Raw genomic sequence first — 23634 nt, 5'->3', positions numbered from 1 at the left:
TTTTTAATTAAATTTCGCGGATGAAAAGAGAAAACTATTCTTGCGGAAATTTTTCAAATAATTGCAAAATTTGTGAATTTTCTTTTTGTAGATGTTCGAATGTTCCTCATAATACTCTGTTACCTCTCACGGTTATTCAGTTCCGCCTGTACGCGGGAAATTCAGTCAGCCTTTGTTCAAAATCAGTAGAGCATACAATTTGTAAAACAATATTTGTCAGGCATGCGACGTTGTCTACTATCTTGTTAAAATTACAAAATACTTTGCGCACGCGCATTCTGAATTTTACATTCTGAATAAACGTGCTCTCAGTAGTTAGATTTCAAATTTCAAAAATTCTTCTTTTCGTTTGCATGATAACAAATTCATTCCGTTAGTTGTATGGCATATTGCCGTGAACTAATGAAGCGGGAGAAGCTTCCCCAAAAACGTTCGCGTAAAAAATATCTCAGCTGTAATTTAACCTTGATATCTGTAGAAGTTTCTTCCGTAAAGAACACCCTCCGTTAATTAACTGCGAGAGCTTTCGCCCGCAAAATAAGCAAAGAGCGATTTTAGTACTGGGAAGAAAGTACACAAATTTAAAAGTAAAGCATAACATAAGGTAAAGTTATTTACAAAATTACATGAACTGAAATGCCACTATGTGCGCTCAATCCGTTCAAAACTTCTTACAATTAACCCTTGGATTGGGGTGTAGTGCGCTTGGGCAATGCTTAAGTCTAAAGTTTATAAGTGAAAGAGACGCTGGAGGTTATTTAGCTATTCTCTAATGTCATGTAATTATCTGTTCCACATTGTTCTTCAAATGTAGTGTAATCCTCAGTGGTATAATTAGTACTTGATTTGCGGGACTTCTCTCTTTCAGCTGCTAAAAAATCTTCCTTTAATCTACCGTTCCCATCGCGTTCATTTAAGTTCGGTGTGATATAAGTTGGCTGTAATCCCATATAGCTCTCCTCTGTTGAATTTAAACCTGCATAATTTCCTTCCCTTTTTTGTGCCAGCCCTGCGTACGGATTGCTGTTGTTGTTACTCTCACTTGCAGCTTTGAAATCTTGAGATTCCAAGTAAAAAACTTCGTTATATTTCGCGTTATAGTTATCTATGCCTTCATAAAGAACCTCTCCGGTAGCTCCTGCTCCTCTGGGATAATCTGGTGGCGGTGGTGCGGCACCTATTGTGGATCTAGTAGCCGATGGAAACCCAAAATGTGTTGACTGCGTGTATCGGGAGTCTATTGATGTTCGTTGTTTGCTGTGTAGTTTTCCGTGATACACAGAGGTGCCACCCAGTGGGTTCGTCATCGTGATATGAACATCCTTGTTCGTACTCTGTCTTCTAAAAATATATGTTAATTATGTTAAACCACGATACATTTTTACAGGCATAGAATACATATCAGATCTAAATTCCTTGTTTAAAGTTATTACAATAATTTTACGATAAACATAAAGCATAAAGAAACATAATTTGATCAGAGCTAACTCATGTTGGGAAATTCTTACATGAACTATCAATTTTGGCATCCTAAAAGGAAGCAAGTAAAGTAAATCTGAAGATAAAGGTGTGGAAACTAGATTAAAAACTACTTATGAGAAGGGGAGAGGGGTTGCCAATTGTTAACAAGGAGACGATTATTCAGTATTTTAGATAATACAGTTTTAATAAATTCGGAAAAGGAAAATTTATCATTTAATATTTTATTCTTTTAAATCTCTATAAAAAAGGATACTTCCAATTCGATAATTCTTATCTATCCAGCAGTTAATTCTTAAAGGTGCATTTTAGACACTAATCGATTAATAGCAGTGGGACAAAACTTTTACGAATACTAAAGTGGGAAAAAATCTGCAAGGTTTGTAGTCACGTATCTTTTGTTAAAAACTCCCAACCCCAAAAGATATTGGAAAGACGTAGGCAATCATTATCCTCAATTTATTTAGTTCCTCTCATTCCCGTCTTCAAAATAAAAGAAGATAATGACATGCTCTCACTGTTATTCATACTACAATCATAAATTCATTGAGGAATTCTCTATTGTAAATTTTTTACCTCTTAACAACGCAACAACCAATGGTTATAATCAACACCACTAAGGTCACAACTCCACCTCCCACAGCAGCACCAATAATGACCACCTGGTTGTTATCAGAATCTGGTTTAGCAGTTGGTTGGATGTACTTCGATGTTTTAACAACGTCAGCTCCTAATCTGGATTGCACAATGGAACTTGATGAATCCATACCCTTTACTAAATCCTCAACGTTGATTAGTTTAGATTCTAACGCTTCTTCAACCGGCATTAGAACTGAATACAGGATTTGAACTTCTCCTTGACCAACAACCTTTGGGTAGCCTACCACTACAATAATGTGTTTTGGTTTAAATACTAAATTCTCAGTAGCTCGCCGTTTTCTAAAAGATAGAAAGGTTGAAGTTGAAGTTGTAATTTACATGTTTTTTTTAATAAGAAACATGTTTATAAGAAACCTACATGTAGAATCTTTAAAATTAAGAAACTTTTACTACTACATTCTATGTCTATTTCTGAAATAGGAAACTTGTTTCTAACTAATTCTTACAATTAGTTGAGGAAGATGTTATAATCATCCCTAGGGAAAGACTTTGAAAAGAAAAATGCTAACTAGTCCAAAGATTAAAGAAACTTTAAGAGCTAGCTATTAATTTGATATAAGAATAGTTTCCTATAAAAACAACGTATACTGCTATTTGTGTTGATAGATAGTGGCTTGGCTAATCTAAGTTTCTTTAGGGCTTTTACATCAAAGACAAAAATATCCTTGCCATTCAGACTGTATTTACAATATTTTTTACTCAACTGCTTATTATTTATATTATTATTATTGTATAGCTTTGGTCTGTACATAAATAGCGTGACAGTTTAGTGAGAGCCGTTAGTTGATTTGATACTTTATAATTTCAAACATTTACCTTGCTGATGGCAGAACTGCGCCAGTAGCACAGTCGTTGGTCGAGCAATATTGCGTATAAGACTCCGCCATTGTTTCTTTAAAACTCCTTGCAGTAATCTGCAAATATAAAATAATATATCGATAGCTTCTTCATTTGTAAAACATTTTGCAGTCATTATAAATAAAAAGCAAAATAAATAAGCGGCTGCAAAAAATACTGCGGTAAGTCTTACGTAAGAGAAAGAACGTAGTCTGTGCATAAGACTCAACTGACGCAAAATGCAAAAACCTAAAGTTCAGATGTGTTAGAATTTTTATTTTGTAAACAGAACAATAACTCCACGAGCTAAAAAATAGGTTGACAAAAAGTATTTAAATCTTTTGATAAGAGTATTTTCTGCGAACCGATTCGCTACCATTTTTCGGCTACAAATTCACAGCTCGTTTCATATATTTTGTTGATAAAAAATCTTCCTGTTACCTGTTTTCCTGATTTTTCTTTCATTGTAGTTGCAGCAATGTTATCTCCTAAATAAGAAAGGTTTTTAGAAATTAATTTTCTTTCTGCATTGGTATGTACGTTTCGTTCCGCATATACCACCATCTGTTTTCAGATTGTCATAAGAAGACCATCAACCTAGTTACTGCTTTGGTATAGACAGAATGTTTTCATAATTAAACTGCTTTTCAGTCTCGGTTGATAAGGCAAACCTTGAGTTAAGTCTCGTTGCTATAAAAGTTGCTATACATAATATTTAGGTTTTAAAGATTATTCTGTTTTTTGCATTTAGTGTTATTGCGTACTCGAAGACTTAGATTATCTAGATTTACGCCTTTCATTGCTTAACTTTCTAAATCTTTACTTTGACCGGTTGTTACCAATTTTTTAGGTTTTTAATCAAATCTTAGCCCCAATCCTTAGCAACACGATTAGTTAAAACACACGCATACATTTTAATCCATTATTTTTTATGAACTTGTAGCTTTTTTAGTAGGAAACACAATTGCCATTACGAGATAAAAGAACTTCATTTGGTTTAACAATGTAAATATATTGCCTAGCTTAACGAAGGAAGCATGGTTTTTACAAAATTGTAGTCCTCAAAGAAAATTGTCTTTTATACGTTAGTGCGTACTTACCATAATAAACTTGACAATTTTCACCAGCATAATAACCTTCACATAAACATTGGTAACTTTCCCCTTTAAAAGCGCATTTACCACCATTTAAACAAGGAGATTTGAAACATGGATGCAGATCCGAGCATGTTTTCCCAACAAAATCTCTTGCGCACTGACAATTAAAACCATTGGTATCTTCCGAGCAACTACCTCCGTTTAAACAAGGAGAATTACCACAGTACGCTACTTTCTCACAGTATGTACCCGTACGAAATGACTCACATTGACATGTGTAAGAGTCAACTCCGTTAGATTTAGGAAGACATGTTGAATTGCCAACACACACGTTACTGTAGCAAACATCTTCACTTTCACAATTTTTGCCTTGATAAGGAGGAAAGCAATAACAATTATATCCACCTCCTTCGAGAAGCTCTTCACAACTCCCACCGTTTTGACAAGGGTTGCTGTTACAGAAACCATATTGACAATGATCTTCATTGAAGGTATTGTTGCATATGCAGCTGTAGTGATCAACATGATCTACACATGTCGAACTAAAACACGGATTGTTGTCGCAGTAACCTAAATAAACGAAATTTTTACAAAATAATTTTTTTCAAACGAGGAACTGATCGTCTTTTCAGTAACTTAATTCCTATAATTTTTATGTACCCAAGAGGTTCATGTTTGTCATGTAACTGTTGATTGAAGACCAACTACAGGTATATCCCCATTAAAATAACATCCCAAGCGTTAATTTATAAGGATCAATGAAAGATCAAACAAGGCTTGTTGGCAAACAACTAATAACATTCCAAACAAAGTTGTTGTGGAGTTGCCATGACCTACCTGTCTCATATCGACATGTCAATCCATCTTGGTTCAGATACATGTCATATGGGCACTGACACATACCGGTATTGTACTCCGTCGTGACACAGGTGTGGCTGCAGCCTCCGTTGTTTACATTACAGGGTGATTTATCTAACAGGAATAAAACATTAATCCAATTTATAATTTTTTTTGCCGCAATTGTTTTTAAGATATCCTTTATTATAGAACACACGTCACCATTTGAAGATTTTTGTAAAGTCTAAAGCATTAATACTCACAAGATCATTGAAAACAGGTACACATTTATAATATGACACCCCGTCGGCATAAAAGGCTACAGAGAGAGCATGGATCAACCTTTTTTAATTTAGAATGTCAAATGTTATAAAACATTGGATCTAGATTTTCAATAAAACCGTTTAGAAGTATATTTGCATACCAATACTTGTCTTTTTCAAACATTTTCTTCCGCACTTTGTTGGACAGCATTTGTGCGACGTCATAGCACAATCATTATCCAGAACACAGTTATCGTCATACAAGTCCAAGCCACAGTCGTAAGCGGGACAATAGCCAGACCGTATTGCTATAAAATGAGAAGAAAAATATTCAAAACTAAAAAATAGAATGCCAATTATTATTATTGCGAAAGGATATAGCCATTTCAGTGTTGGAAACACGTTGTCAACGTGGGTCGCGTGTTCTGAATGTATATATTAAGCATACACCGACGTTGCCTACCCATTTTACCCCAGATGGCATGGGTTAACCTAGCTGTAGTAAAGGCACTTGCTAAACTTGCCCGCGCTGTGGACTGAACCACAGACATTGGGATTATCAAACTCCATAACCTCTAGGCCACGCGCCACGCGTTACTTTAAATTACTCATAGGTTGTAAAAGATACAGAACTGAAGAAATCTGTTGTCCAAGCTACCCATTTATAAAAGTCACGGCTAACCTTTCCTTAAAAAACTCCTACAAGGTTAAAATAAATATACTGCATTTCTAATAACGACTGTAGACAAAGGGCCATTCCGAAATTTCGTAGGCAATCACGATATCGTACTTCATTATTCGTTAGGCAAACCCTCAATGTTGAAATAATTGATCCCAATTGCTCGTTACTGTACCGAAATAGACAATGATGGCTTTGTATCTCGCTTAACTAAAAGAATTTGCGCTGAAATTTTGACAACGTTAAGGAAGGTTAATTTTTTATGATAACTTGCTTATATATGATATTAAAAATGGAGCCACTGTATATGGAGTTGACTTACTTGTTGAACATTCTCTTGACTTCATTCTTAAAAATGGTGTACCATAAGGACATGTGACATCAGATGACCACCGGTGATTACATGATGCCCAGTTTTCGCATTGACATACAAAGGATTCACCCAAAGGGATGTCACATTTGGCACACACCTCTAAAGTAATAAAAAACATGTTTTACAATATAGCTACCTCTTATTATTTTGCTCAAGTATCCCATTTGTTAATCACCTAATTTCTCATATAATGAGGGCGCTAATACACCTACAGATCTTTCACGTTTTGTTTTAAAATAATATTATTTTTTTTGAAAAATGACCGACATCATGATCTTGAAAAGACATTTTAAGTCCAATCGCGAAGTATAACAGATCAGTTTTAAGCCACCTGTAGTGGCCTTAAAACGTTTATTTTGATATTTTGTGTTCACTTGACAAAACTATGTCTTTTACAATGACTGGAACATACTATTCTACCTGTTCGCTGTTGTGAAACGTAACCGGGGGCACAAGGTGGTGGTGAGGGTGGCGATCTTCCATAGTTGCAAGTATTTGAGGTAGAACAACGATTCGTTGAAGTTGGGGAGGCGTACGAATAGGTGTATTTAATGAAGTTAACTATAAAATCAATGAAAAAACACTTTAAAGTTAATATTCTACTAAAATATATTTTCAATTAAATATATCCGGCAGCCCAAATTTGATGAGAGACGAAACCGTTGACTGACGTCACATTGGCATCAAAACAGTTCAAAAGGGGTTCCGTGTTACCCTCGGGCAGCATCATCGCAATGGCGTTAAAAAAAAATAGTTTGAATAGTTTTCGTAACGTGTAAAACTTTATAACGTTCACAAATGACTAACATTAAATGACAACTTTCCGTAAAAACGTCTCTTGCGTTTTTACGGAAAAAAGTAGAGTTTTCATATAGGTTGTGTTTTCATATAGGTAGTATTTTCATATAGGTAGTGTTCTCATATAGGTAGTGCTTTTTATACAGGTAGTGTTCTCACATAGGTAGTGCTTTTTATATAGGTAGTGTTCTCACATAGGTAGTGCTTTTTATATAGGTAGTTTTCTCACATAGGTAGTGCTTTTTATATAGGTAGTGTTCTCACATAGGTAGTGCTTTTTATATAGGTAGTGTTCTCACATAGGTAGTGCGTTTTATATAGGTAGTGTTCTCACATAGGTAGTGCTTTTTATATAGGATGTGTTTTCATATAGGTTGTGTTTTCATATAGGTAGTGTTTTCATATGGGTTGTGTTTTCATATAGGGTGTGTTTTAATATAGGTAGTTTTTTCATATAGGTTGTGTTCTTCCTCACTATGCAATGTTAATAATAGACACTACCATGGACAAGAAAAAACATAAGCACAAGGGACATGCGAGCTTACATTCACAAAAGGCTTAGGATTTTGTCCGGATAAAGCTGTGCAAGGGAGCCCCCTAAAAGCAGAAAGTGTTCCGTAATCTTTACTTTACTTTAGTAAAACCTGTGATAAATCTTAAGGGTCGCCCGTCAGCATTTTATTTGCTCGACAGGTAACTTGGAATGTAGTTGCGGGCAGCCATTTTGAACGCACAGAATACAGCTATTACTATAGAGACTCACTGTTTGCATTTATAACATCCGGTTTCTTCATTACCATTTCAAATCTCTCAGTATCATCAGCAGAGATGCCATCGACAACAGAGAAAATATTAGCTATCTGTTTATTTGTTTTGTACATTCTTTTCTCATTTCTAGCGTACCAATAAATATCATGCTTGACGACTTGCAACCCAAAAGCCTCATCCAATAAGTTTCCGTTCTTTACGAACTGCTTAGAAGCAGATATATATCGAGTTTGAGACAAAATTATAATGGTGTCTGAACCATCGTAGTTAGAAGATTTCAACTTGTCGCTCGATAACCAATACAAACGTTCACCGTATTCATCCACTGTTAATTCTTTAATTGACGCTTCGGATTTATGGATAACAATTTCTATAGCCTGTGTGAATGTCCCACGATATATTGAGTTCGCGTTGGTCGTTTTGTTTACGTGCACATAGAATACATATCTAAGTAAAAAGATTAGCGTCGACAAATTGCTATTACAGTGAAGGCTTTCTAGCTAATACATCATCTTATCTGTCTGCTAAATGCAAGGTAAATTAAAATGCGTATCAGGCGTGGCCTGCTCAAAGCAATATAGAGGAATACCTTTTATTCGTGAGCCTTACACACTGCAGTATTTTTTAAAAACACTCTTGATTTTCTGAACCCGCTTTCTGGCCACCTACTACTTCAACGTTCGTGAAATTCAGCACTATCGTATGGGAAATAAATTGTCTTTCCTGTACCCCCTTATTTGATATTTCAAAGTGAGGTGACTACGAATTATAGCTATTAGACGGCATGTTGGTACTTCGGCCTTGTTGTAAGGAGTTGGAAGTCTAAGGGTTTAAAAGAATTGTTTACAAACTCTAATCAAAGAATTCTCACCTTTTTTTAGAAGCCAGGCGTAATTGATTTATGTTCACTGAAGAATATAATGCAATTATGTTTGATCCATTATTTGCCAAACATTTATAGATTGCACCATCTTCTATCCAGTATATCTCATTCCTTTTATACTCATACTGAACGCTGTTGATGTTATGTATGTAGCTGGGAACTTTTATAAGTACTTTTGTATTGCTAGCATTAAAAAACATTGTCATGATCTAGAAAAAAGAATTGAATTTCCAAAACTCATACCCAGGTTCTGCTTTTTAACCTGCTACTTCAAAGCGACAACAAGCTACACGCTTTTCATTTTGAGCAGCATGAGGCGAAAAATCCTTCTAAAACAAAGCAACTTGAAGGAAATATTACCTTGAAGTGAGTAAATAGAAAAAAAAAGGAAAAGAATAAACAAACAAATGATTTTTTGCATGCTACAAAAGAGAATAAAAAAGTTATTGCTCAAAATTTTTGTAAAAAATCTCCGTGCTCCAGAGTGCCAAACAAATAGGGTGAAAGTTGTACTGAAGTATAAAATCTTGGATAGAAATGCGAGGTCTTCAGAACTTTTCACTAATATGCTGTTTCAGTTTGGTTACAGGCAAAAGTGAATATTCTAAACGTTCCGGAAGAACTAAATACTTTGCTCGACCCTATATCGCTAGAAATGGAGGGGGTAAATAAACACGGCAAGGATTGAGAGAAAAACAAAAATGAAAAATGGGGGTAGCATTTAATACTCTAGTGTATCCGTGTTTACACTTTGTTTTAAAACACTACTAATCCAAAAAAATCAGATTGAAAACAAATTATCTATAGCATTTATATAAAGGAAGAAAAAAATATTCACTGCAAAATATAAATAAAACTTGCTCTATGACTTGCGTGGTATCAGGAAGAAAGCAGAAGAAAGCACGAAACAGTCAAAATAAGAAAGCTGCTAGAAGAACAGTAAGTCTTACAGCATGAGCATTTCCATCATACCAATATATCCTGTCATTTCTCCAATCCACGTCAAATGTTTTAGGATTAAACTTTCCAAGAAAACCATTATTTAGCAATGTCTTTCTTTTTATACCGTTCTGGAAATATATATGGTGATAGAACCTCTCTCCTTTAAGAATAAGTGCTTCATTGGTAGCTACAGATGGCTTACATACGCGGTTAACCAATTGAAAGCCAATATCGCATTTGCATGCCCCTCCATTAAGACATACTCCATTTGGACATTTTGATGACGAGCAATATGAAGGAACTAAAGGTAATACTTGATCAGATTATAATTAGATTATACTGCGTCGTTGCAGCTTAATAAATTCATGAATGTTAAGAATGTCAACGAACATTCACTTCATCAGATTTCTTCCCTGGCTTCCTGATCAGCTGTTTTTAATTTGAATCACTTACACGTGTTTTTTCGTTTAACCATGATTATTTTTAACGTTTGGGTAAAAATCATCTGATATATTCTTTGCACAATCTCAAAAAAATCACCCCCAAGATGCTGTTGTCAAGCAGCCTAATTTACCTGACAAAGAGACAGCTAGAACTAAAAATATTACCTATTATAATATACCTTATTATAATATATCTTATAGAATATACTGTATAAGAATATTCAATATGAAATTAGAAAAAAAGTTAAAACATCCTAAAAATATACTCTTTAAATAAAATCTGAGAAAAGACATTTTACATGATAGAATAGAAATTTATATGAGTTAACAAAGAAATGAATCCATTCCAGCAAAACTTCAAGATGAGTATATTTTTTTAATGTTTTTAACTTTTTCTTTAATTTCATTTCCAACATTCCTACACAGTATATTTTATCTAAAACCTGTGTAAGTGTTATCAAGTACGATCTACTTAAATGAACAGTGAAAGTATTATCTCAGTTAGCATGCTGAGCAGAGAATGTTTAGAAAAAGAGTATTTAATAAATTTGCCAAAAAGTTAGAAAAAAAAACAGCGAATGTTTTGAATTTGGCGTTTTAACATAAACAATTCCAATTCTTTATGATTTCCCTTCTATCATAAATTTAAGGCATGCGAAATAAACATGACACTCAAAACAAATGGATAAGGCTAGTTAACATACGCGTTGGTGTATTGACGATTAGTCTTATCCTTGTTCCAGCAGTCATTCCAGGAACTGTAGTATCATTCAGCTTGGCAAAACTTGGTTTAAATCTCTCTATTGCTAAACCATTTCTTCTTGCACGGTAGAATAATCCTGCAGAGAAAATAACAACGCTATTACTGTAATAACATGCCTGCAGCTTGAACGTTTGTATAGAAAAAAACATAGTCGAACAAAAGCTGATGTTTCTCCAAATTGTAGATATTTCAAAGCTAAAGTTTTTTAATGTGTTTGTGAAACAAATGATGAAGAAGTGGGTGATAATTTATTATGGCGTAACAGAGCGTTAATAAAACTTTCCTAAAGAAAGTAAAGTATTTTATGTTATACAGAGAAGTAATTCTTTGTCGTCTGTACAAGTTTTTTACTCGGACCCCTTAGGTAATTGAAGTTTCTAATTTCAGTTCCGTTTTTATCTCTAAAATATAAGGATCTTATGTTTGAAAAAAAATTAATGAGCAAAAAAAAAAAAAATAGACAGCTTTTTTTCTGCAGATACCTTCAGCAACTATTTCAAAGTAATATTTTAGCCTTTTTGTACTCATGAAGTAATTTTACGTTTTTAAGAATTACTCCTGAGTTTGTTACACCTGTTTAGCCTCTTTAATCTGAAGGTCATGATCCAATTATTTTATCCAAGTTATCCTCCAATGTGCTAAAAAGTATTTGTGCTTATTTTGAGGCAATACGAAGTGTTAATTATCAATGGACATTCTGAAGCTTCTTAAAATCCCCGGCTGAAAAAATCTAAAACACGTTTATAACTGCGTATGGGATCATAACATACCCTTAGTGGCTGAAACTGTGAGACTATTTGCAAAAGACATTCCTGTTGGATTAACAAAGGTTTTTTTAGATGTTCCAAAATAGGACATGCGTTCCACTCCTTTGTTGCTCAGCCAGTAGAGCATCCTCTGTGTAGTGTCGATGTTCAAATCTCTTGGTTGTGACGAGGTGGCAATTTTATATACTTTAATATTTGCTCCTGTCAGCGTCGATGAACCAATCGAAGGTGTCGGTGTTTTGTTGTTAATCCAGAAAAGTAACCTAAGTAAGCAAAAACTTACATCATGTAATTGTAATTTTTTATCAGCGTTGAAGTCTTCAAATGGTTCTGCAGTACAGTTTTTACGCAAATATCCAAAAAAACTTCATCGCCATGAGACAGGTTGCGCGAATAGTTAGCACGTGGAACAATAAAATTAGAAAGAAGTTTCCTTTCAATATTGCACGCAAGGTAACTTTTTCTAGAAAAATCAATACAATTAAATGTAACTTTTAATATAGCTAATATGATTTTTTATTGATTAAAATTAGAAGTTTAATCGGGATTACCCACTCGTATATAAAATATTGAACCACGATGTATTTTTCATTCAACCTGATAACGTACGGGAGAAGTCAATTATTCTTTATTATCTGCAAAAATTCGACACTTAAAAAATAAAAAGACACTTCACAGTTTCACCCACTTGCAAGTTAAAAGTGACTAAAATATGCGTACTGAATTGGCATTGTTACGCAACGTTACCGCAAAAAAATTATTTAGCTTAAATAATATACGGGCATAATGCTACCTTTTAGATTAAGGTTAAAAAGGGTGGAGAAGGGTATTGTGCAGTGTTTCGATTCAGCTACTTCACATTGACGAATTTGTGGCAAAAGTAGGTTAAAAGAACAAAAAAAACAATTCAACTTTAGTTAATCACAACATGAAACTGCACACGTACCCTCCAGAGTAAGCAAGTTCTATCACAATGGATGTTGGTGAATTAACTACATTCATTTTGTCGGTTATCAATCTTGTGGAGTGCAATCCATCTAATGACATTACCGATATTGTATGCTGCACACTGTCTGTCCAATAGATCACATCATTGACATCGTCAACAACAATACCACTTGGATTAAACACATCTGCAAAAATAATACTTAACTATGTATTTTTTGTTAGCAGTTGTGTACAGTATGATCAGTTGAGATACATCTGCGACCAATATATTTACATAATTCAAATCTATCCTGACTGTTGAAATGGCAAAAGACTTAAATTTTTAGAACACCGTTTCAAATGATAATACTTATTACTGATGACATTGCAGGAAGAGAAATTTCATTTAAGACAATAATCAAGACCATATGCAAGTCAAAATTTTCACTAACTCTAGTCTTTTCTAGAAGTTTGTCTATATATAGTACATATTTACTATTCGATGTGACGCACCTTTGTCATTTAGAATTTGCATATCTTGGCCGTTAGATTTCGAGCGATATATTTTATTTTGCCCTGACCAGAAGAGAATATTTTTCTTGTGGTGAACAGCGAATGAATTGATTTTACGACCAATGTCAAATATAACGACAGGTTCACTATTGCGTTTCGTTCCATCTTCACTTAAAGGAACTCTGCTGATTTTTGTTTCTTGCGAGTAGTACAAACAAGGTGGACGACAAATGGAAGCTATAAAGGTAATAAAAAAGAAGAATAATTCCTATAGCAGTAATCACTAATACCAGCTATTATTTTACCATTGTCCAGAGGAACAAGACAATTTGTTCTCACAAAAATTGAAAAGTTAACGAAATAAATATTTTCTGATTTGTCTAGATTCACTTTTACGATCATCCCTTTTAAAATGATTTGGTGACCTTTAGGAATGCATGGTATTAAAAGGTGGGGTGTATGGATCTATAATGGAGTGCATATGCGTGCCTGTATTGGTTCGTTTGTATGTGTTTGTGTTTGTCTATGTGAATGTTTATTTGCAGTGAAAATCTTAACAGTACCTTTTCCCATATTTCTAACACATTGATAACGAACTTGTAAATACTTTTGTATGTTTGTACAAGGATCCCCATACCAGTTATTTGTAGCTGTCACAGTGCATGTTTGTTTATATTGGCATTTTGCTTGTGTCACAGATAAAGATTTTGAGGAAATGCAATTATTTCGCGAGACTTTGGCGCAAATAGTTGAAGTGAGACGACCATACATAGCATGAGAGATGTGAATGTAATATCCTGGCTGGCACGTCAGTTGCTTCGACTGGGAATGCTCACAAACAGTTTCTGCAATACAAAGTGAGACATGTGCCTTGTTACTGTTGACAATGAGAAAATATGCTAAGTTTGATCCTAATATGTCAATGATGTAAATGTATTCACACTAGTATCAAAAATTACATCCTACCTGTTTTAGTGGCAGTTTTGTAAACACAGAGTTTGCTATTCACACTATCTATATCCATATCATCAGGACATGAACACTTGTAAACTTGGTTGCTTCCTCTTAAACACATATGACTGCAGCCACCGTTACTGACATTACAAGGACTCGAAGCTAAACACAATGCGCAATATGTTGCTGAAAATGATATTTTTGTGCAAAAATACACCGAGTTTTTCTCCAGTAAGGGCTAACATGGTTGAGGTTTAAAGTTGCAACACCGCAGGAAATCCTTATCAAAATTTGGAACTGGCCACCATTACAAACCAAGTGATGGAAGTTTGTTGCCTAGAGATTTGATCAATCCATTGGTAGTTATGTTCTGTTCTTATTCTTTTTAATAAATCGAAAGGGCTCAAATAAGTTAAAACGTATTTATTTACCATATTTGATTGTAATAAAAGTTAAAATAAACAAACCTGGTTCTGGGATAAAAGGAGAAGTTGCCAATTCTATTGGTTTGTTGTAAAACATCACAAACGCTTCCAGACGATTGGGGTTTGCATTGGTAAGGCTAACAGAGAACACGTCTCTATATTTTGTCATCCAGAAAAGTGTTCCTGCATTGATAGCCATCATTGTAACACTGTTCACGTTATTAACATAAACATTGTTCACGTTTGTAGATCGAATATAAGAGGTAATTGTTTTTGCGTGACTATCATACCAAAATATCCTCTTAGATTTCTCTTCATAAGAAATATGAGATATAGGATTTGCACCGACCGAGTAGGTTTTTATTTTACCACCATCAAATTTGTAGAAACTACAACGATATATTGTTTGTCTCTTCTCTATTGTGGCGATAAAACTAAAATGCGACATGAAAAAAGAAAATATTGAGTCTTAAACATAAGGCGTTTGTGAGGAAAATAATCCACGGGTTGGAGTCTTCTCGCTCATCAAACGTTTCAGACGCATCGATGTTTCGTGCATTTTGGTCCGTCTGTTAATAACCATATAATAACTGTTAAAAGGGCAATATCGAAGAATATTGACCGACGTCAAAAATACGTGGCGGAGGTCAATATTCGAAGGTATTGCCATAAAAAAACAGTTATTATATGTATTATTATCTGAGTTATATATCATAAAGTGTTAACATTACATGTTTATATTTTAGCTACAACGTAGAATTTCCTAATTTTTAGCGGCTAAAGGTTTCTCTGCTAGTTTTTGACCAATCAGAACGCGGTTAACTAATGTAAACAATGAATTTGGCGCCTTATTTATTTTGTCGTAAAAATTAAAAAGCGAATTCGCCATCGAATTCGCCGTCGAATTCGCCGTTAAATTCGCTTTGTGAAAATCCCCCTTAATAGCACAAAATAATAAAATTACCCTGCCAGAATTCGACGTAAAGCTACCGCGAAAACAGACAACTGCTATTTATTATAAAAGACTAGTCGGTAGCCCTTGGATAAATTTCGTGATTTTATAGCACGCCTTTATTCTCGTGCACTAACATTCAGAATACGTGCATCAATAAAAAGTTAAGTAATTGCTAACCCGTCTTTAGATGAAATTGTCATGTCCAATATGACAAAATCTACCGCGGTTAAGATCGTTTTTGTTTCTCCAGTTAACATTGACGCCATTATCTTTTTATTACTGCAGCACACAAAATATAATAGCTTTGAAGTAAATTCGTACTGCAGATGCTTTCCTGCTGTGTGCTCAAAATTTCGATTTAAAAGGTGCAATCTTCCTGTTTTTAAGTTGATTTGACATAGCTATAATTAAATATAGCATATGTAGATAAGCATAAATTTAGCTAATATAAAACACAAATCCATTTTTCTGAGAGAATGCGCACATTTCTCTTTTTCTAGCTAAAAATCAGTGGTGTAATTTGCAGTATTATATTTCCTTAAAAAAGAGCAGCTCTGCAAATACTGTGCCTTTGAGATTAAAATATTACGCAAATATGTCTTTTTTTACTTATGCTTCTCTTGTTTTGTGTTCAGTCATCCAGAAAGCTTTAATTTAGAGAAGTCTTTGCTTGCTAAGCGCGGTAAAGATAAAAGCATTTGAATTTGCTGCGCAAAATTAACATCGTGTATGCTTGCTTAACAATGCAATTTTAAACTTCGACTAAAATTTTTTTTAAAGCATAATTGACAACCACTTATTTTTCTTTTTCTTGCGCACGTGATAAGAAGAACATCTTTAAGGTAAGGCAGTATTAAATAAAGTGCTTTAATCAGTCACCTACCCAACTGCGTTCCTTGTTAAAAAAATAAACATCTGCATTTGTTGCAACCATTTCATCTACTGTTACGTTAAACTCATTCATGCTTTTGGAGGCAAGCAGTTTCGTTTTATTGTATTCTCCAATACTTGAATAAAACTCTGTAATCTCTAAATTATCTCCAGTTTTAGTTACCAATGATCCAGTTGCTTTTACAGTTCTGCATGTTCGTTTATCTGGATTTAATTTGTACCCAATTGGGCACGCACAAACAAATGATGTATATGAAGCAGCATGCAAGCATAAATGTGAGCAGCCTGCAGTTGAGCATTTGTTGTCTAGTAAATGTAAATAAATATAAATTTTTCAGTAAGTACTTGCTTTGCTTTTTTTGGCACTTGAATCTGCAACTGCAGAACAAATAAGCAGAATGGTTTTGTCCTGAGAAAGCCTGTAATACGCCATGGTTATTCAAAAATATTCCTCCATACCATTAAAGCTTGGATTGTAGCTAATTAACTTTTTTTTTATAACCAGCAGGGTACTGCAAGTTAACCAAAAAGTATAATGTTATTTTCTTTACAGTAAAGCCTGCTAGCTTGAACTCTAGGTCACTAATGAAGGCTATAAGATTGTTAATAATAAGTGTTTTACAACGTAAAGCTGGTGAACCCTGAAGTTTATAGAAATACAATCCCTACCTGTAGTTACTGGTTGAATTGCATCTTGATATATCATCAGGATATCTGCGTCACCAATTGCTTGAACATTCATTGTTAAAACTCTCTCTGCAGTTCTCGTCACATTGTATATCTTTTTATCAGATTTGAGGATGTAAATATAAGGTTGGAACAATTTGTTGTAACCAACTGCTACACCTTTAATACCAGGAAAGCTTTGGACCTTTACATTGGAACCAAAGTAGCTAAAACTGCGAAGTTGACCTAAAAATTATAATAATGTCAATGACGATTTGCTTTGTATCTAAAAGAATAGCAAAATTTCATATGTTTCATGATTACATAAATTGGACACGGAAGAGCAAACGATGAATTATCACAGTCTTCTTGCATCACCTGCTTGTTTTGGAATTGCAAAGATTTTACGTAGCGGACGAGTGCAATACCAGGTATTTTTGACCGATTTTAACGCATGGCGTTTTAAGTACAAAAGCCCCTCGGTTTTCATACTGACTCATAGACAAATGGCGGGTATTGCAATATAGACTAGTTCTTAACCCTAAGGCAAATCCACGGGAATCATTAGAAATATGTTGCATTATTTACGGTTTTGGCAAAAATTATTTTGTGCACTCTTAACGCAAAAGTGGTCCATGTGACAGACAGATGACAACGGAAATTAATAATAATGAGAGTCCGTGGAAAATCCAAAGGTTCTCCAGGTTTTCGTCCGTCGTATTCAGTTGTTCCCTCGTGTTTCTGTTGAATTTTTGCTAATGTTTATTTACCTTTAAATGGCAATCATTCTAAGCTGCGATTATTAGATACTCGCAACTAACACATGTGTCTCACAAACAAGCTACGAAAACACTATAGTGTCATAGAATTGCCAAAAAAACAGGTCTCTGCCTCTAAGTAATTCCCCATGGAAATTAAAAACATGTGAACGAACCTCCACTTGTTGCAACGTATACTCTTTCATTTTTCGTGTCAACAGCTAAGCTTAACACGTGATCTGTGTATCCTGTATATTTCGTCTCCGTTAATCCTTCAACTACATTTGTACTTCGGACATGGTATCCAACATTCTTGCCACGCCAGACAGTAAAGATTAAACTAAAATCGAAGTCAGGAGAAAAGAGCTAAATTTATGTCAAATCCTTTTTTTCTTCATCATCCTTTCTATCCTTTGTCACAGATCTATTTAAACAATTTTAGGGCGTAATTCTGAAATCCAAATTTAACTCACAATACAAGTTGTATTAATTCAACTTTAGGAATGCACTTTCAGCCATTTTTTATACCCGCACCTTCATCGGTGCAAAGTTTGCTTCAGAATAACAGAATTGTTTTCTTTTGAGACATTTGTGCGAAAAAAATTCAAGTGAAGCTGCCCAAAAAAAGCCAAGTAAAAATATCGTTATTTTTCCACCTACCCTTTCTTTCCAGTTGCCGCAATTTGAGTCGGCCATATTCCAACCGTGGAAGTTACATAAAGTATCGATTGATATCGACCGTACAAATCTGAAACACCAACAGATCGATATACCATGTCTGCCCAGAAAACAAGATCAAAGATCCAATCAACTGCTAGTCCTGCTATTTCGCCGACTTGTAAATCAAATGAGAATAGATCGCTATCCTTTTCGTAGCCGGATGAGTAGATTTGTTTTGTGTCAGACCAAAACAATCTTTTCGATTTAGCGTGGAAATCAAAAGCTTTTATATTCCTTGATAGATTAAATGGTAGGGGAAAGCTTGTGAAGGATGAAACTTCAGGCTTAAATATGTTGCTTTGACGAACAATGTCTGTGTCATTGATAAAAAACAAGCATGGCTGTACGCATTGGTCTAAAAGAAAGTTTCCATGTAGTTTTCTTTTTGCAAGTAGTACTGAAACATTGATACAAGGCATATTTTAGCAAGGGTAATTTTCCATCCTAATCCTGCCCCAGTTTTCAAACTGGTAAAATAAATTTTTATATGTAGTTTAAATGTTATCTTCATTTATTTCTATTTTTTCCAATACAGTGAGCATCTGAAAGGTTAAATAACTCCATTTAGGACGCAACACAAATTATGCAGATATCTTGCATTTATTTCGTATATAGCTAGTAACAACGTATCTAGCTATCCTTAAGGGGTTACGAAACGGCTGTTGGGTTTTGACTTTAGCGACTTACACGAAAGTCGAGCTAATGGCAGTGAAAAGTTTATGATCACTGCGGACAAAATAACATCTCAAATCAACTGAAATATAATATTGGGTATGCAAATATAACTGCAAATGACATGATAACCATAATTTATTTGATTAAACATTCACCTTGCTTTTAACTCAAGTTTTCTAATAAGATAAACTTTAAATTTTTGGAACTAGCTAGCTAGCTATAACCTTCGAAATTTTGCATAGAAACACAAAGTTTATTGTATAAAATCAGTCGAAGCAACAACAATGGTTTTAAAATCTTATTAGAGGCATTAATTACCTAGCTATGAACATATGTTTTTTTAACAAATACGTGTTGTCTTCGTTCCGTCGCCCAAACAAACTTTTGATTTACAGATATTTAGTATATTTTACACACAGGAGCTTATTTTACCGCAAAAAAAAAATTAAAGAAATTTTTTCATGTTTTAGAGAATGAATATAAAAAAGTAGCAAATTCATTATAAAAATAATTATTTGTAAGCTTGTCTAAGGTAAGGTTGTCTAGACGTCTATGTAGATTTGCGGGAAGGAGGGAGAAATTTTATCACTTTCATAGAACTCTAAAAAAGGCAAATGGTATGATTATAAAACTTGGAATTGTATTGAAATGAAAGAAAATAATTTACAACAACTAGGTCCAAGGCGATAACTTTTTTACTTTTTTAGTTACGGAATTAAAACTTTTCACATCTTCTCGTAATGGAAAAATAAATAAAAGCCATAATTTTTTATCCTACACATCTTCCAGAATAAAAATTATCAAAAAATTAAACAGCTTAGTACAAAATAGACTTATATAGACGTTTCAATAAAGCATCGGGTAATAAATTTGTAAATTTTTGTTTCTTTACTTCATCATCCCATGCTCTTTTTAAGTGTTTACATTAGACCTGTTTTCAAATATTGGAGAAAAACCGGGGTAAAGAACCTAGGGAGAAGGTTAGAATTAACATTTACATTTTCTTGCAAGAACGACTCACTTAACCGATCTTAGACGCTTAGCCTTTCCTTAAAGTCCTCAAAATACTTTTAAAATGTTTTTGATAATACGAAAGAAGCTCACGTTTTTTCATTTTTTTTCATTGGACGCTTTGTAAACCGTGTAGCTTGTGAAAATATGTGTGGGAAAATATGTATAGCTATGCTTCAAAAGAAACCGTTGATAACCTGAAGGGACATGTCATAATACTATATTGATATTAGTGGGTGGTAGAGGTTTATAAAAACTAAAGACGGTATTAAAAATCTATTAAAACAGAAGTAAAGTAATTCGTTTGAGCAAAATCTTTTTACAATACGGTTAATAGCCTTCAATAACATTCATCGAAGTCTGGTCATCTCAATGTAATGAGTTTGCTGATGTCCTTCATTGTGTCAGATGATGGCCGTTGTGTTTTTGTGCTTTTTTTTGTTTTGTTTTTCTCAATTAAAATAAAATCTTCTACTTTAAATAAAACTATTTTATTATTTATTTATTTATTTTACATCAATAAAGGTTGATTTTTATAAAACAGCATACATTGTCATTTATAGAAGGCTAGCTAGTATATAAGAACGTTTAGCCTAAGATACACCTCCATGGCCTAAAATATACCTCCTTAAAAATTAAAGACACATTAGGAAAATACTCAACCTATATTCTTTTAGATATATATAACATGATAATATTAATAACAAAAAATAGTAATTCTAGAATCACGAACTGTTGAATTATCACTCATTATTTACAATAATATTTCAGCCGTATATTTAAACATAGATTTTCCTATTCTTTGGAAAAAGGACATTCAGACTAAAATTTGAAGTTTTTATAAAAAAAAACTTGCATACAAATAATTATTCAAAGCATTTATTTTTAAGTATAAAAAAAGACAAGTGAAAAAAAAACCTGGGCTCAGATAAACACTGTTCAAAGGGGCTAGGAAACGATTCAGTAAGCTCGATCCCCTCAATTTCCGAAGAATAGCGTGTTATAAACGGACCAAGGTCAAGGTGCAAGAAATTATACACACTTTAGAACCACATAGACGTGAAGACGAAAAAAAGAATCATTTTTCTTTAGTAATTTTATTGGCGGTAAAATAAGCCACGGTCTGTGAAATATATCAGAAAATCGAAAGAAGGTTTGACGAAGGAACAGAAACAACACGGGGAGCTGTATTTGTGAAAATGTTACTAGCTTTAAGATGGTAATTAATACCTCAAAATACAATATACTTATATGTTTCCATGTAAAATTTCGAAGGACATAGCTACTTTTCTGCCATTTTCTGTTATATATGAAAGCACAAATGATATCTTTTAAGTATTTTAATACTTAAATGGCTTTTTTGTGATCATAAACTTTTTCACCGCCATTAGCTCGATTTTCGTGTAAGTCACTAAAGTCGAAAACCAAGGTTGAAAAGGCCCATTTTAACATATATATATTTTTTTTTTGGTAGGTTAAATGTACATGAGATAGTGGCTTGCATAAAAAAGTTTAAGCTCCCAAAATGTACTGAAATCAATCTTTTTTGCCTAGACAGACTTCTCAATATTTGCACCACTGATATTACATCTCTTCACATACCTGCTGTCGCTACCACCAAATAGCTTGTTAACAACAGGAATATACCAACACACTTCATAATTTCCAAAATCAAAGTCAAATTTCACTTTGTCCGTCTCATCGTTAAGAGTTCAATAATTCGTCATCTAGGAAATGTTGTGTAACTTATTTTGATTATGTTTAGGTAAAAAAACAGATAATTGCCACGAGTAAAGAATCATTTTAATATCGATTTATATCTAATAAATACCAATTCACAACGGCACAAAAGAATGCTTTTCCTAGTTAACATACTAATAAAAAACCTCTACGGTGAAGATTTTAGTTTACAAAAACATAAAAGATGAAGAGTCGCTATGTATAATTAAAACGGCATATCGGAAAATTGGGATGCGGGATGACCTATCGGGATGCCCAATCGGGATGCGGGATGCGGGACGCGGGATGCGGGATGCAAAATAATCATCGAAATAAAATACTGACCATGCCGTTACCGAACATCGCGTAGACATTAAAATAAACTACGCCGGCATTTTTCTAAAAAGAATACAACAGTTAGAAATGTGTGACTTGATTTTTTTTTCGCTTGTGAAATTAATGTGATACGAAATGATTTGCTTGACATTGAACTTCTATGTATTCTTTAGCGAGGTTGAGATATCAAGCAACAAATGTAAATGCCGATCTAAAAAGTAGTGCTTTCGAGAATTCGCACCACAAAGCATGGTGTATTAAGTGTCTAAATTATGGGAGAAGCTTCCAAACTCTGTCCGAAATGCCCCTTCATTGTCCTTATTCCATCACGAGCTAAACATTATTCCGTTTATTTAGTGCAGTTGTCGTGTCTGTGCCACATATATTTGTAACGTGGGATATATGAATTAGCTTCTTATTTTTATAATATGAATCTCTTATTTTTTTTAAAACTTTGTTTTAGGACAGTCGAATTTAATTAGCCCAAGGCTAACAAATTTAAACTATATATTTTTATTTTTTTAATGTATCTAGCATGTTTTGTATATTGTATATCGACTTTAAAGAAGGAATGAATAAATAAAATAACACTCTGAAGAGAGATTGAAATAGTTGATATTGCAGAAACCAGTCTACGTGTGAGTGTTTAATACGAATTGCCCTTTTTCTTTTTAATAAAAAACAGGAGTAGAAACCAGGTTTTCAAAGGTTAAAGCATAGAAAGAGTAGACGCAACTCTGTCTCGTTTTCTCGTATCTAAACACAACTATCCACGCTACAAATTACAAACTACCGATCGAAATGATCAAGAAAATTAATTTTTGTTTCGTTAATATTGGTTAGTACGGATTTCCATTGGTGTTATTGGTTGACTTCCCATCAAACAACCAAGTAAACAAAAGGAAATATAGAAAATAATTTTCGTGAGAATTAAATTTGTCGCGAAATTAGGTTTTTGCGATATTTCTTGAAGTTTACAAATGCTTTTAGAAGGATGGAAATTAATCTTTGGTTATTATTTGTACTAATTGACCAGCAAAAAGTAAACAAAGTCGCCTTTTCTTATCCTTCGTGTTTTTCATAATTCATATTTTTTTTAAATTTGTTAAAGTTCTGTTATTTTTCGTTATACTTTGTTAAATCTGTTAAAAATAAACAAAAAGGTATTTATTCACTATCGAGTTTTTCGTGCGTTGAATCCATGGCGAGAAAAAAATGTCACTATTTTATTTCGAAATTTTTTTGCTTCCTGCATCCCGTGTCCTGGTCAACATCTCACATCCTGCATCCCACTTTTCCGATATGCCATTAAAACAGGATTATGTTAGGGGGCGTTTAGTAGAAGAGGGTGTTAAAAAGAGGAGTCGTTAATTAAAGGATCGCTGGCACACCAAAACACGGTTGGTACGATATAAATAAGAGATTTATTTCGTTTACATGTGCAGGCGTTAAAAAAAGATGGTGCTTTATCGATTCATTAGGACCGCTTATAGGG

The 23634-nt window shown here is 33.8% G+C and overlaps 1 protein-coding gene across 2 annotated transcripts; it reads right to left on the bottom strand.

Annotated features, from left to right (window-relative positions):
• Nucleotides 1-580: 580 nt before the first annotated feature.
• LOC130629049 (low-density lipoprotein receptor-related protein 1B-like) lies at nt 581-21944 on the bottom strand. 2 transcript variants are annotated; one of them, XM_057442145.1, is made up of 25 exons: nt 21687-21944; nt 18339-18753; nt 17855-18018; nt 16924-17166; nt 16247-16560; nt 15541-15764; nt 14451-14842; nt 13996-14145; nt 13593-13874; nt 13030-13266; nt 12536-12722; nt 11593-11852; nt 10764-10898; nt 9625-9917; nt 8663-8883; nt 7787-8238; nt 6646-6786; nt 6175-6324; nt 5335-5481; nt 4911-5045; nt 4077-4643; nt 3418-3464; nt 2956-3053; nt 2056-2418; nt 581-1341 (listed from the first exon to the last, which is right to left on the bottom strand). In XM_057442145.1, the coding sequence occupies exons 1-25, from the start codon at nt 21742-21744 to the stop codon at nt 759-761; spliced, it is 6258 nt and encodes a 2085-aa protein (XP_057298128.1). In that variant the 5' UTR covers nt 21745-21944; the 3' UTR covers nt 581-758. The 2 variants fall into 2 exon arrangements, with proteins under 2 accessions (XP_057298128.1, XP_057298129.1); XM_057442146.1 differs by lacking the exon at nt 13593-13874 and having other exon boundaries at nt 21687-21942.
• Nucleotides 21945-23634: the final 1690 nt, after the last annotated feature.

The sequence above is a fragment of the Hydractinia symbiolongicarpus genome, chromosome 15 (assembly GCF_029227915.1).
Source record: "Hydractinia symbiolongicarpus strain clone_291-10 chromosome 15, HSymV2.1, whole genome shotgun sequence".
Classification (NCBI taxonomy): domain Eukaryota; kingdom Metazoa; phylum Cnidaria; class Hydrozoa; order Anthoathecata; family Hydractiniidae; genus Hydractinia; species Hydractinia symbiolongicarpus.
Note: the sequence above shows the minus strand (reverse complement) of the source record. Positions and strands in the feature narration are given on the sequence as shown.

Excerpts from the sequence above, each read along its gene's own strand:
- LOC130629049 (XM_057442145.1), bottom strand. The coding sequence starts at position 21,744 with ATGAAGTGTGTTGGTATATTCCTGTTGTTAACAAGCTATTTGGTGGTA. Across the intron at positions 17,167-17,854 it reads ATACGTTGCAACAAGTGGAG|GTCAACTTCGCAGTTTTAGC; the intron begins GTTCGTTCACAT and ends TATAATTTTTAG. Across the intron at positions 13,267-13,592 it reads TGTTAGAAATATGGGAAAAG|CTTCCATTTGTCGTCCACCT; the intron begins GTACTGTTAAGA and ends TTACCTTTATAG.